The following is a 16184-nucleotide window of genomic DNA, read 5'->3' as shown; positions in this document are numbered from 1 at the left end:
TTGCATTCAGTGCAATTTTCAATCCCTATGACAACACGATCGAGTTTGACAACTTCATCCAAATAAATTTCAAAATGTCACGTTTCGGCAATGAGAATGTTAACTTAAATTTTAATAATTGTACTTTCACTAACTGTACTTTTAATAAATAAATGTTTCGTTATGTTGAGTTATGATTTTTTTTTTCGAAAAATTATCCGCCGAATATCACTCAGACATTGATGAATGCCTCATAATTTCATGACAAATTTCTCAAGCTCGTTGCTTGGTAACAGCACTCAGCCTTAGGAACGAGCTTTCGATTGTCATGAAATTATCTCGTCTGTTATCAATGTCCTAGGGATATTACTACTGATAACAACGTTGCTATATATTATGAAGAGACAGTTGATTGTTATTTGTCAAAACTGTCAATGTATCCAGTATCTACTTTTACTATGGGTTAATAACTGTATTATATAAAATTAAAAATTAAGTGTACAACAAAATGTCGGTGGTTGGTAGGTCTCCCTGGCTTCCAGGGCTCGCCTGCGGCTGGGCCTGGAATTTGTCTCCCACTTTCCGATCTTGTAACGTAAATTACTGTTTTTTAAGACCGACCGAATTAATATACACTTTGTGGACAATTTGCCCAGAAAATAACATTTTGCCGGTCAAGAATGGAAAATGGACGTTAGGGATCGTCAAAAGGGTTCCGACACCTATTTTTTATCATTCTAATTGCTGTTAAATAATACTATCTGCCTTGATTTTGTTACTTTGATGAAAATGGTCCGATTTATTATTAAGTGATAGTTGTGTGATAATCCGACACAGAAAATAAAATTCCAGAAGACATATTATAAGCAACAAAGTTAGCGACTTACGATATGCAGTGCTCGTATCTTTTGAATTGTTATACTTATAATAGTGAAATTTGGAAGGAGGAAATAAATGGACGTAGTCTTCAACTAGTCATAACAGGTGACGTAGTAGTGATAGAACATTACAGAGACTCTTGTTATACTCGTTCAAATGTGTCGGGGTAAATTGCCCTAAATTCTTTAACAACTTGGTTTCAAAATGCCAATACTGTCTAGTACTGTAGCGTAAACCTTGGATTTCAAGTACCTTCACAGAAAAAAATCTAATGGTGTGAGGTCCGGTGGCCGAGCTGGTCATTATATCGAACCTGTCGTCCAATCCATCTACCACGATATTTCTCTTCTAGGTATCGTCTTACGACTACACCATAATAGTGTGCAGGAGCACCATCTTCTTGAAAGGTTATTTCCAAGTTGCAGAATTCATCTGGATTTTCTTTCAAAATTTCAAGAATTAACGGCTCAATTGCATTTTGCAATAGCTCCAGATACACTTCATCGGTTAAGTTAGCATTGAGAAAAATAGGCCCAACTATATGGTTTCCAAAAATAACTACCCAAAATTTTACTTTTTCTGAAAATTGAGTATTGAGTGTTTTCATTAAAGACGTGAGGAGTTGTGCCACTTCAATACCTCAAATTGTGTGCGTTAATATTTCCATTGAGGAAAAAGTGCTTTCGTAACTAAAACAAATTGTTTTTATGTAATCGGACTGTTGGTTAATTTGATTGGACATATTTTCACAGAATTCTAGTCTTCGGTCGAGGTCATCATCTGAAAGTTGGTGTACGATTTTTAATTTGTATGGATGAAATTTGTTTTTAGCCAACACTCGGTGTACTATCCTTTGGCTGATTTCACAGATAGACACAACTTGGGCTGTAGAAGAAGTAGGCTACCATTTCTGCAGTTATGTCAAGTTTTTTGTAATCAGTAATAATTCGTTTGTAATCAAACAGATCGTTTGGCGTCTTGAACATTACCTGTTTTTTCAAACTTCCGAAGAAGCTCCCTCAAATAAGTCCTCGATATAAGGCGATCAGGGTACCTCTCATTAAAAAGGAACTTCTTGGACGTTGCATGGAAATTGTTTCTACATTCACCAATTATTAACACAGCTGCTACTTTGTCGGCTACAGTTGGTACGTACCATTCTGCGTATGTAAACGTTTAATATGAAGATATAAATACTTTTGCAAAAACTACACAAAGTAAAAACAACCAGAGAATTGAAAAACGCCAACTTTTTTTAAAAATAAGCAATAATATCAGTGTATTGCCAGTAAAATCAAAAGCCTCTTACGAGAAGTCATACGATGTATTTAAAAATTGGCGTCAGGACGAAAACAAGTAAAAAATATGACTGAAGAAGTTCTGTTGGCATATTTTGCTCAAAAATCCCAAAAAACTGACTTCTTCAACATTATTCTATGCTAAAATCTACTCTGGCCATAAAAGATATTTTTTTTCCTATCTGGATCCGACTACAGTTTTTCTGTCCAATATCGGGCTACGTCTACACCCTTTGTATTTGCGAGCCATAAATCATCGAGGGTGCACTGTGATGGGCAAAGTCTGCATACTCTCAGGTGCTTCACGTTCTGTATTTCCCCACATTCACAAAGTGTGTCGCTGTCTTTCTTGATTCCCCATTTAATGAGGTTCTGTTTTACAGGGGCAACACCTGTGCGTATGCGATTGAGTGTCCGCCAGGTTCTCCAGTCCAGGTTCATTCCATTAGGTCGTTCTAGATGTAGGGGGAACAGTTCGGATGGTTCGACGCTGACATTTCTCATAAACCTTTTCCTTGATTAAGGAATGATTCCAAAAATCAAGAAAATTTTTTATAAAAGATAATGTAAACATTAATAATTTTTTTAAACTAATAGTAACTAATAGTGTTTATTAAAATGAAGTCTTTTGGTCATAAACAGAAGAAATCTAAAATAATATTATGCTTAAGGTAAGTTACAATCACAGAAACGAAGTAAAAACTGGTTACAATGAATATTAATTCTATTTTAGGTGTTTTTAATAATAGGTTCCACAGGTGCATGTCGCCGCGAAGAACTCTTTAATATGACAATTAATGATATCGAGGATAAGCAAACAATGTTGATAGTTAAAATCCCCTTAACTAAGACGAATACCACCAGATAATTTATTGGAAATTTCAAAAGAGATTAGCAACTTTATGGGAATTATTTGCAATTGAGACCACTTCATACCAACCATAAACGGCTATTTTTATTTTTTACATGGGAATTGTTTAACCCAAGTAGTAGGATTGCATTCTATGGGAAAGGCCCCTACAAAATCGCCTCTTATCTTAAATTAGAAAATCCAACCGACTTCACAGGTCACTGCTTTCGTAAAAGCTCAGTAACCCTACTCATAGATAGAGGAGGGGGTAGTATAAATTTGAAACGTCACAGATGATGGAAATCCTTTACTGTAACAGAAGGCTAGAACACAGAATAAACACGCTTCAGAACTACAACTTATTCGAATTCAATATTGGAAAGAATATTATCATAAGAGTTTTATTTAAAAATCCATAATAAAAGGTATATGTAATTAATAAGACTCTTTCGGGCTATATCACAACAGAACGTTTTTGGGACTAAACAGTCTATCATCAGTGCATTTACCAGGTGTACATGAGTCATAAGCTCCTAACGGAAGATAGAATCGAATGGAAGACACTTCAGAAGAAACCTACGAAGGGAATGTTCAACAAGAAATAATAATAATAACTGTAGCAGAAGTACACACAAGTATAATGCAGCTAACGAATGGAAAAGCCCCGGTCCCGGAAATGTAAATAACGAACTACTCAAAGCAGCTCCGGATAAATTAATGGAGGTCCTTGCAGTTATCTTTAATAAGTGCCTCAACGAAGACGAGCCGTTACCCAAAGAATGAAATAGTCATCATACCTTTTATAAGAAAAAATAAGTTAAAAAATCGGAAGATCAAAACGGTTTTAGAGCTGGTCGTTCTTATATAGATGGAGTATTCACTATTAAACAGCTTAGAGAGAAACGCGTAGAAAGAGGGCAAACTCTCCATTTAATTATCCTATTATACCATAATACCATTAAATAAGTTGTGGTTGTGCATGAAACACAATGGTATTAGTAAAGGTAAAAATTAAAGGTAAAAAAGCTCTACACTCAGGATGTACCAGCGCAGTCTAAGTAGCCAAGACGACGTCTGAAGATTTTTGGATTAGTAAAAGCTTAATAATATTAATTAATTATTGTTCTGAAGCTATTTTCTTGTGGCATTTTAAATTAATTACTATTTAAATGGGAATAAGCCACAATTAAAGGTTAAAATACGTTTATTGACGTTTCAATTTCCACTTCGGAAATCGTTCTCAAAATACAAAAAATTTGTATTTTGAGAACGATTTCCGAAGTGGAAATTGAAACGTCAATAAACGTATTTTAACCTTTAATTGTGGCTTATTCCCATTTAAATAATAATTAATTAATTAATTAATTTAAAACTAATCCGGTACAAAATAAATTTATTTATATTTAGAATAATTCATTATTGTAATATTGTAAATGCGCTATTCCTGTATTTTTGTCAAGAGTAGTTCCAAAAATATTTATTTAAAATATCAACAATTAATTTTTTTATTTAGAAAGTACAGGCGCATCCACCATAAAGGTTATTACCGGCGGCTACAGAATTACTACATTGAATTTTATGAAACATTCTTATAGATTTTATAAAATTTACAATATTATTCGCTGAAAAATCAGTGTCCAATAAAGTACATATATACTGTTATGTTAAATGCAAAGGATAATTAGCAAAACGAGAGCAGGCAATTAAAAAATGGTTAACGGTAACTTGTACATAACATGTTTCACATATAGGTGAATCATTTAGACAATAAATATGAATGAGTAAGTCTCGTGCGTCCAATTCATAATCGCGTTATCACCAACTGTTCTCTTTTATTCCTGCTTGAAGGTTCCCAAGCTGTAACGTCATTTTTAATTTGTTAAGCAATGTTTGAGAAGATTGCCATTCGTTTTTCCACTTGCACAAAACTCCATTCTTAATAAAAGCTTTTATATCACTCGCGGTATTTCGATACTCGGCTTTTTCTATATCAGCACATACAGCAATTTCACTCGCGAAGTGGTCTGTTCCTTCGTTGCCTGCAATGCCAATCTGGAAAGGTATAGATGTAAATCTGATACTTCTAGCATTTTCTTGAGTCTGTATGAATTTAAGTTTTATCAGTTTCTCAAGAGGATCTTGGAAAAGATATGTTTAAGAGTTAGAAGAGCGCTTAATGAGTACTTAGGATAACTGGGTTATGAATGTCATTAGAATTTATATGCATGGTAGCTTTGAGCACTACATAGAGCTCAGCGGAGAAAATCGTAAAGTATGTTGGGTGACGAAATTGATATGTATCGCTTGTGGTAACTAATGCAGCGCTTACTCCTCTGCCACATTTGTATGCATCTCAGATGACCCGCCCTCGGATTCAGAGATGTCGTTACCTAAGTCGGTGGATTTTCTTACTTAAGGAGGTGATATAATCAACAATTTTTGTTTAAACCGATTACAGGGTTAATATAACAATAAATTTATGGCATATCATATACGCCAAGTGTACGTATAAATTAAAAAAGAAACATCCAAATCAACAAAAAAAATTTGGATTTATAACATATAATAGAAGTTTGCAATTTTTGAAATGTGTGTTCTCATCCCCTCACCGAACGCCGTCCTAATTCGAGCTTTATATATCAAACTTCGATGACTCCGTTAAAACGTAGTCTTAAAACTTTGCACCCAAAGATAGATAGATAGATTTAGAGAGGTGGCCTTTTGGCCTATTCCACTGCGACCTTTTCAGATTTAATGTGGTCCTCTAATCCTAGATAACATTCCTGACTCTTTTTAGTCTAATAGCTTCCATGTAGCTATTTGCCGGTAGATTTTCTTCTCCTAATGCAAAGAATCGCACATTTGCCAGACTGTCATACTGACATAGAATGTGATCTGCTGTTCGAGGCGACAGAATCTGCACAGGTCATCATCTGATAATCCCATCAGCTTTAAGTGCCTATTCAGCTTACAGTGCTCTGTTAGAAGACTGTTTTCCTGTCTTTGCTTATTAGGTCTGCCGTAAATTTATGACCCTCGTGCCCCGGTACCCAGGCTACCGTAACCTTGTTACGGTCTGCTAGTTTATTTAGGGTACACACACAATCCCATACTAGCTTAGAATTGACCTATACAGATTAAAGTGCCTCAAGCGCTGCCTGACTACTTGTCACACTTGACTTGACACGCAGAGCGTTATTTTCGCCTGGAAAACTGTCACATCCACGTCCACATAGGAGTTGTTTTTATGGCCCCCGTAGTACACAGGCATTCTAGCCTTTGTGTATTACCTAGCAGCCTAACTGCTTCCACTTGCTGCGTCTTTGTCCACTACGTCACCGAGCCATTGGTTATTATGGGTCTAATAACCTTCGTGTATAACCATAGAGTCATTTTGGGGTTAAGTCCCCAATTCTTATCGCACATTCTTCTACATCTGCCCAGGAACATAGTAGCTTTCTGTGTGGTTTTCAGAATGTGAGTATCCCATGTAAGCCTATGATCAAATTACACCCCAAGATATTTTGTTTCTTTGGCAAATGAAATCTCTGTTCCTCCCAGCACCGGTGGTTTTAGGCCTTGTAGTGCTGTTTTTTTGGTGAAGTTGACGATTTGTGTTTTCTGAGCATTGACTATCAGTCTCTCTTGTTTACACCAGTCGTCAACTATATTTAGGGCTGCTTCTCTCAGACACCACCTGGGCAAACCTGTCCCTGACAACGATTGCTATATCGTCAGCATATGCTAGACAGTAAAAGCCTTCTGTGGACAGATCTCTGAGTAGATCATCTATCAAGGTTGCAGAAAGTAGAGGGGACAGAAATCCTCCTCGCGGACAGCCTCCACCTACTTTTGCTTTGATGGTTGCTTTACCCAGAGTGGATATTAGTGTCCTATTCTCCAGGGATCCCTTATCCATCTGCATATTACCGCATGTGCGCCTCGTCTACTCATAGCCCATATCAAAGAGCTTATAGTAACATTATTAAATGCCCCTTCTATATCTTAAAAAGCGGCCATTGCTATCTCTTTGCACTCAAAAACTTTAACTTTTTATATTTCAAATGATGAATTGATTTTTTTATTTTTATAAACCACGTTACTATAATTAAAAAAAAGTAGCTAACTTTACCACAAATTGATGCAGGACAAATTTTTTAATGTGTATAAAGCCAGCTTTTCGAATACAAAAAAATAGTTTGGGCGATAGCAAAATAGTTCATAACGTGTATATGGAAAAATACCAGTGCTTTAATGCAATGCAATTTTGTAATAATAAAAATAATTTTTTCATTCATTTTACAATGAAACATAATACCTTTCTATAATTTATAGGTTCGCTTATCTTTACCAACGAACTGCGAAACATAACCCAAGATGGAGGAAAGTTGGCTAAGTTTTTTTGTGAAGTAAAAAATTTAGATACAAATCACACTAAAATAACATTTACTTGGAGACACAATGAAGTACCAGTGGATACCAAAGATAGGTTTAAAATTAGATACAAGGTAAATATAATTTTATTCTTGTTTATTTCTTAAATTTTTCAGTCACTTTGTTCATTTTACCTTTTTACTAAATTTTTTACAGGCCTTCAGTTGTTTGTGAAGTGGTGAATTGTAATAGCTTTAGTAGAAGTATCTACATACCAGATTTACTCAAAAGTAGTTAGTTCTCAAAATAAGGTATTTTGAGAACGATTTCCGAAGTGGAAATTGAAACGTCAATACACGTACTTTAACCTTTAATCTACACTACAGCATTCAAACTACTCCCTTAAGTTCTTAAGCCACGATATTCTTCGTCTTCATTATAAATATAGGGTCGGTGCATGATCTTCGCGACCTGAAACCTTGTTGTTCTTCTGCTAGTGTTATAATTTCATTCAGTTTATTTGTTATTACTTTGGTTGTTAATTTTAGTGTTGTGTTTAATTAATTAATTCCTCTGTAATTTTTCGGGTCCGATTTGTCTTTCTTTTTGAAGAGAGTTATTAGGATGCTTGTTCTCCATTCTTGAGGAATTCTGTTTTGTTCTATTATTTTTTGGATTAGTTTTAATAATTGTTTGGTCAGATCTGGTCCTTCGTACTTTATGAGTTTGTTCGGTATTTTGTCCTCTCCTGGTGATTTTTTAATTTCCTTAATGCTTCCTTTACCTCTTCCTCCTCAATATTTATTTCTTCGTTTGTCGTTACCTCTGGTGTTGGTGCTTCATAACTTTGTCATTGATAGATATACCTTCTATTGAATCTGAGAACGCTTCTTGAAATACCGCTTACCGCTTTAATTCCTCAAGCTCAACAATTTAACCGATTTTAATTTTTTTAATTGACACAGATTACCTTTTCATACGTGAAAAATGAACGATTTAGAGAAGAAGAAAAATTTCTGATTTTCTGAGAGTTTTCTGATTTCCCATAAGCAAATTTCCAAATTTGATTTTTACAATTACGCAATAAACTTAATATAAAATTTAATTATCAATTTTTAGCTTAAATAGATTTTTCAATGTATTCAAGATCATAGGTTAAAAATCGATTTTTCTTTCCTGGATAATCTACTTTTTCAGACATGTCTACAAGAATCTTCGAAGTTTCGACTCATTATCACCAGCTTCAACTTTTCACGCAACCAACTCAAAAGCTTCTTCACTCTTTGAGGTTTCTTCTGTTCATTAAAATTTTTAGCGTTTAGTCAACTGGTTATTAGAAAACTTTGCTGACGTTATTGTCTAGAAATACCTTTACAATTAAAATTTTAATGTTACTATGTAAATAATTTGTTTTTAAATATTTTTAAGGGAAAATACGCGTCAATTTTACGAATATCTAAAGTCGAATATTTTGACAGAGGATTTATAGAATGCATAGCAAGTAATGGAGTGGATAAAATTAAATCCCTAGGTTTTTTAGAAGTTAATCCTGAACCAATTAAATATGGTGAGTATATAAAGGTATATAGATACCTTTTTTGACAGAATCTCCTTTGATTTTTATTTAGATTGAATCAAATTGATCAGTACTAAAATCGAAGATCAAAATTTAAATAGAAATCCATAAATTTATATCCTGACATAAGAAACAAGGTTGAAAAGAATATAAAGAACGAAGATACATTGGACATTGACTATTGACTTCACACACAAAAGCAAGATTATTATAAAGGATGATAAAAGTAGAACAAAAAATTTTATAAAAAGGAATTAATAATAGTTTTCAAAAATCGAATTAAATAAAAATTGAATACTGTGAAAGTACTACGACAAGGGTGTTGTCTATCAACTACAGTTGTTAAAATATGTCTGGATCGATTTCTCCAATAATGGCAACGGAACTACAAAAATATGGAAATACAAATAGACGACGGTATAATATACTATTATTTGCCGATGGAAAACTTGTGATAACAGAGTATGTACATTTTTGTTGAGCACAAGTTGAGCATATTTTAGGACATTTATGTATTTATTAATAAAATATGAAATCATAGATGAAGACACTTGCACCTGGAATTATAGTACAGTGAAAGAAGGTAAAAATCAAGTATTACCTCCGATTTCGGTGAACCTCCATCGATTTGCATGAAAATTTGGGATTGAGTATATTTTACCCTCAACTTCCAAAGTGACATATGCTCAACTTGCGCTTTTTGCATTTTAGGGGTGAAATCCACCCCTTTTTTTTAATGGTAAACAAATGCAGATCTAAGCATTCTGGCAAAAATAATCTCGATTAATTAAATAAAATAAATATTTTGCAACATTTATAAGCATGATTTATGATTTTAATTAATTTTTCAACTCTTTTAGCAACTATCCCTTAAATCGAAAATCATGAAAAAATCATTTTTTATATTTCTGAAATATCAAATCGCATATTAATATTACCCAAATAGTTTATTTAATGTTTATGATATAATTTTCGATTGACTGTAAAATTTCAACCCTTAAAAACCACCCCCTTAAAGCAGAATCATTGAAAAAATTAATTTCAAGAAACTTTAATTATTTGAATAATACATTATTGAATTAAAATCTCATTTACTGAGTATTAAAGTATTTATTTATTTAGGTATGTTCAATGCTAAATATATGGATGTTTACGCTTCGGCCGCTTGCATATAACTCAGTTTTGGCTCCTCCCTTTATCGTTGAAGTGACCTTGAACGTTGCAGCTATATTTGTTGAGTTATACTGAAATATTCAATAGACACACAGCATACTAGAAAGTCCCACTATGTTTTTGAGCGGATATACAGAATTCCTTTCACTAGCTTCTTCTATCTTCAAAATATACATACACACATCCACACATGTATATTTCGTGAGCATATTTACATAGACGTAAAAAATCTCTACTCCAAAAATGTTTCTAAAAAGATGTTATTGATTTTTTTACAATTACTCCGTTAATTTTTACGACATCAGGTTCATTCAAAAACCATTTGAAAGGTAATTTCAAAGGCTATAAAGTCGTATTAAATTTAATCTTTTAAATCCCTTATTTTTTAAAAGATAAAAGGTTAAAGGGCCCCGGTTACATGGTGCTCACAGTTGTTCTTTATCATTTTTCAAGTATATTAAGTGTATATGGAGTTATTCTCAAAAGGAAATGAAATTTATGAAAATTTGAAAATTTGATTTTTTTAAATCAATTTTTGAGCTCATTACTTATGCTAAAATAAAGAAACTCTTATAGGGATTACTATAAATTTTAATTTTTGTGGAAATGGAATATGTTTTTTTTTTTCACTTTTTCCAAAAAAATTCGAAAGGGTCCTCTTATTTTCATCATAACTTGCTTAATTTTGATGCTATCAACTTCTTCTAGAGCTCATTTGATAGGTATTTCTGAGTACTTTGAAAATTGATTAATAAGTATATTTTATAAAATGCAATGTTTTCCCGTTATTTAAGCTTGAATATTCAGATTTGAGTACTCGCCGAAAAAAAAACATTTAATTACCTATAACTCACTTTGAATTAATATTAAAAGATTTTTCAAGCAAGGAATTTATTCAATTTTTTATTAGCTTCAATTTTGGTAATGACAATTTTTTTATAAAAATTTATAGTTTTTGAGTTATTTATGAAAAACCGCTTTAAAACATGCATTTTTTTCACGAAAAATCAAAATTTTTGATCTTTAATAACTCTAAAAGCATTGATTTATTTTAATAACTTTATAAAATAAATTTTGTTTAGATTTGGTCCCTCTATCGATTCCTGGGGTTATTTTTAATAAAATAATTTCCACCCCCGAGAAGGGGCGGCATCCACCCCCAAGGTAAAAGCGCAAGTTGACGCCATGTCACTTGTGTTTCTTAAGGTTTCCTCTAACTACTCACCAATTTTCATAAAAATCGATGGAGGTTCAACGAAATCGGAGTGAAAACCTTCAGTGACTGTACTATAAGCAAATATAAAAAGTTGCTGATAATTTAGTATACATAGAAGAAGAAACATCTAACTGCATGGCAGGATATAGTTTGATAAATGAGATTGAATATAAAAATGTATATAACATGTTTGCTAATAGTAGCAACATTATTCAAATTCAAACAATTTAAAATACTTATATCATTATTATCACAATTAATTATAATATTGTTTCATATTTTTATTTTTAGGTAATACTATTGTTAATCCCTTAAAGACTGATCATCCAGATTTAGATAGGTAAAGTATTTCCAACAGTTTCATATTTAGAATAATACGGTTTATATTTTTATAAGTTCGTATTCGGTAACGTATTTTAAGTAATAAGTAGTGTGATCTTTGTGCCAAACTTGGTCCTTTCATTAAGCTTTCCCGACAAATCCTCTACTCTTGCTAAAATCGAGCAACTGTCTTTAGGGGGAGCTTAAAGATTTTTCGTTAATAAATACTTTTTTGTCGGTGTATGTTACTAAACATTTCTCCACAGAGAACATGTATGGCAATTGCTTCCCTATTTCCGTTTTCCTGTACCATGGCTAATTTACTCTCCCTATTTTATAGAGGTTGGCAGTATACAGTCACCATTTTTGTGACCGTCTTTAACTTTCGTCTGCTAAAATTGATTAGCCTAGACCAGCGTTTCCCAAACTCGGTGCTGCTATGGCGATAATGCTGCTATGGCTATGATGCTGCCATGGCAGCTATGGCGATAATAAACGGTTAAACATTAGAAAAAAATAGAACCGAACATTATGCTAAATAAAGGATTCTAAGGTCTCGAAGTCCAATTTTACGTCCATCTACACCTAAAGAGATATATTTTGCGGTGCACCTCTCTTTTCTATAAATACAGTAAGTACACGAAACTCAGAACCACGTGCACTTTTACAAATTGTAAACAATTACCAAAGTGCCCTTAAACCAGTGAGAAGCCTACTATAACCCCGATTTTTCTCAGAGTTTATATATTTATGCATGTCTACGCCGTTACATATACGGCACGGGCCCTGCTGTAGAACATGCTAATGTCGTAAATGTCACGGTGTGGGCTCTGAAAGTGTTATAATATGGATATTGTGATTATCCAGAACCAGATTTGGATGACACAATTTTTCAATTGCAGTGTTGTAGCGACTACTGACATGGAAATAATTCGACAGACTGAAGAGTCTGTGGAAGAGACGCCAAATGCGCCAAAAGTGTTCAAAACGATTTGTCTCTTCTTCTGTGAATATCAGTTCCACAGGAAAAAAATATTCGTTACCACAAACCACAGTGCGTAATTTGCGGCAAAGTGTTGCCAAACAGTTCAATGTTTCCAGCTAAAATGCGTCGTCATTTTGAAAAGGTGCATCCAGAATGTAATGGAAAACCCGCTGATGTCTTCAGAAGCGAACTGACACATGCCCAAAAAACTATGACCTACCATTCAAAAACAGTTAACGAAAATGCTTTGATGGCGTCCTACTTAGTCAGTTACCCGTTGCTCAACCAGGTTAAGCTCACACCATCGAGGAAAACCTCATAAAGCCGTGCGTCGAGGACATAATTGAATGTATGTTGGACGATAAAGCCAAGAAACTAGTAAGCACGGTACCTTTGTTGAATAATACAATCTCGCACAGCATCGGAGACTTGGCAGAGGATGTGAAAGCTACCATACTTTCTCGAATAAAATCTACCAAGTTTTCACTACAGATAGATGAGTCAACAGATGTAGCTGGGTTGACAATTTTAATAGCATTTGTGCGGTACCAGCACTAGGAGTCTTTTCAAGACGATCTTCTTTTTTGCAAACCATTGACAACTAACACAACTGGTGCCGAAATTTTCAAGTTAGTAGAAAGCTTTCTCACAGAAAATAGCATTCCCTGAGATAACTGCGTCGATGTGTGCACAGCGGCGCATTTTAAGAATAAAGAAAAAAGCTAAGGAATGCAGCAGTAGCTACTGTATCCTCGATCGCCATAGCCTTAAAAGGAGTCTTGGACCAAACCGTGTAGATAATTAATTTTATGAAATCACGACCACTGAATACAACGTTGTCTAGAGTGATGGGCGATGACATGGGCAGTATAAATTCGTCTTTACTTCTTCATACGGAAGTAAAGGGGCTTTCCCGCAGCAAATTATTAGCTAGGCTCTTTGAAATGAGAGCTGAAGTTAGAACCTTCCTAATTGACAGCAATTTTGCCTTGGGTGATCGATTGTGTAACGAGTATTGGTTAATTAAATTGGCATATTTAACAGATATTTTTAACAAGGTTAATGAAGTTAGTCCCTCACTTTAGGGAAAGACAATAACTGTCTTTAATTTCAATGATAAAATACAAGCGTATAGGAAGAAATTAATTTTTTGGGCAGAATCAGTAAAAAAACAAAAATCTGAATAGCTTTCCACTAATCACAGAATTTAGAGAAGAACTGGAATCGGACATACCTGAAGCTTTCTTTAATGAGTTCCACACTTAACTGCTAAATTTACTTAAATCTTTCATAATTATTATCCTGAGGAATTCCACGACAAAATTAAAGAAAACTTCTGGGTTGCAGATCCATACCTTGCAATGTTAAAAAAAAAACAGCTTCCTTAACATCTCAGCAATATAAATGCCTGATAGATTTGACATCGGATTCTACGATAAAAACATTTTGAAAGTAAATCGTTAGTAGATTTTTGGTGTCAACTCAAAGACGAATTTAAAATTTTGTCAGATAAAGCGAAAATTATTCTTGTCCCTGTTGCAACAACATACTTATAGTATTTTTCATATAAAAATGCGTGCACGTCATTCAAGATTTACGACGTCAGAACCTTACAGCGTTGCCAAAACATCAGAATAGTTAGTAAGTGAGGAATTTTTAAAATGTCAACTATTTGTCAAACTATTATAATAACAATAAATACATTTAGTTTTAAGACTACTGCAACACACTAAAATCCATTAGAAAACATTTTAATACAAAATTATATATTCTAAATTTTAAACTTACCTCTTTTAGTTAGGGCTTTAATACCAAAAACGTCCCGTCATTATTTCTTTTTCAAAGTAATCTATCTTATATGAAAGCTTATCAGCTTTCTACAGACTATTTATTTGTTTTGACATAGCAAAATCACAATATACAACAATAATCAGTTTTTAAAGCTATTAATCTAAATTTAATATGTATTTATAAATACAATTTATTAATATATATTATATTATGATCAAATTATGCAAGAAATCAAAACATAAACAAAATTCTTACTCTAAAAAAACGGCAACACTTTAGACGCTTTTGCCACACGCTGAACTGTCAATAAAATTTGAAGTATTCCTGTATCAGTTGCGTACACTTGTCTAATCTATTTAATTAAAATTATTATTTTGTGGAATATTAGACTTAAAGACTTATTTCATAAAATTTATATCATTAATAATAACAAATGTTTTTGGTTATTTAATCAATATAATTCTAAAAATTCCAATATAATGATGATTTTATTTTTCTGATTATTACACCATGTTGACGCCTATGAAAGATCGAGCAGTTCCGTATGGGTTTCGTATTATTAGCTGTGTTAGAAAAATTTAAACTCTAAGGTTGACGTTCTGGAAATTTTAAATATAAGTGACGTCACTTTATATAAATTGTGACGTGCAAGCATTTTTATATGAAAAATGCTATATGTGAAACAGCATTATCTGCCTATGTGGCCATTAAAACAAAATATAGATCTCGACCGAATGCGGAACCTGACATTCGATTGCAGTTGTTCCAAATTCAACCGGATATTACTAAACTGTGCAAATCAAGGCAGTCTCATTCTTCACATTAAAATGAGAACATTACGTTTTTTAAGATTTTAGAAATAGGATCTGTGTGTTCATTTTATTTTTGTTTTTCGTTATATGTAATTATCCTTTCAATGCTGCTAATGATTGTCTTTATATGGGTCTTCACCTGGATGCTTCTCCATTTGTTGTTATAACAATTTTTCAACTACTCTTGAATTTCATTTCTAGAGGCATTTTTCATAATGCCTTAATAGGACATAAAATTTTTAGGTAGGTACGTACTGTGTACCATTATTTCTTCTTCCAATCACGGACACATTCTAAAAAATTATTTTAAAGGGGATCATAATATAAAACATACATATTATCTTTAAGCTTGTTTCAAGTTATTTTAAACGACTCATACTCAATTTATCAATTCCACCCAAAAACCTAAAAAATATTAATTTCAGTTGATATTCTTAGTTAAAAAATGTTCACACTATATTTTTTCAAAAATAAAACTTTGAGCGGGTAGTTGACTGAATTAAACTAAAAGTAGAAAAGAATATAGAATTGATTTTATTCCAACTTGGACGACTTGTTTCGGACTCTACAATTTTAGCCCATCTTACTTGCCACGTGATCCCATTTGAAATTGTTTTATAAAATGGCGCATATCAATTTGTATTAATTACGTCACTGAAACGTAAAAACTATAAACAGGTGCCTCACTTCAGTTATCCACACATTATTAAGTTTAATTGTTCAGAAAGTTGGTTGTTGGTTGACATTTTTAAACTATAGTTTGTTTTCTTCATTTCACGATAGATGGTGCTTAAGTACAACCTTTTTTGACTCAATTATTGTTCTAAAAAATATAGTTTCAATTTTGTAAAGAAGACTGGGCATATTTTATGGTTAAAACTATCGATTAGTTTAAAATAGCTGCATATTTAAATTAATTATTTATATATT

The 16184-nt window shown here is 33.0% G+C and overlaps 1 protein-coding gene across 3 annotated transcripts in view; it reads left to right on the top strand.

Moving 5' to 3' along the window:
- Positions 1-16184, top strand: part of LOC140445087 (tyrosine-protein kinase transmembrane receptor Ror-like) — a 275808-nt gene that overhangs the window by 185478 nt on the left and 74146 nt on the right. For all 3 annotated transcript variants that reach the window (XR_011951364.1, XM_072536902.1, XM_072536901.1), the window contains exons 3-5: positions 7342-7514; positions 8809-8947; positions 11637-11685. Coding sequence is in view for 2 of the 3 variants with exons in the window: in XM_072536902.1 (XP_072393003.1) it covers positions 7342-7514; positions 8809-8947; positions 11637-11685 (361 nt within the window). In the remaining variant the exon portion in view is untranslated. The remainder of the gene's footprint in view (positions 1-7341; positions 7515-8808; positions 8948-11636; positions 11686-16184) is intronic.

This window comes from Diabrotica undecimpunctata, chromosome 7, assembly GCF_040954645.1.
Source record: "Diabrotica undecimpunctata isolate CICGRU chromosome 7, icDiaUnde3, whole genome shotgun sequence".
Taxonomy (NCBI): Eukaryota; Metazoa; Arthropoda; class Insecta; order Coleoptera; family Chrysomelidae; genus Diabrotica; species Diabrotica undecimpunctata.
This window is presented reverse-complemented; position numbering and strand designations above follow the sequence as displayed.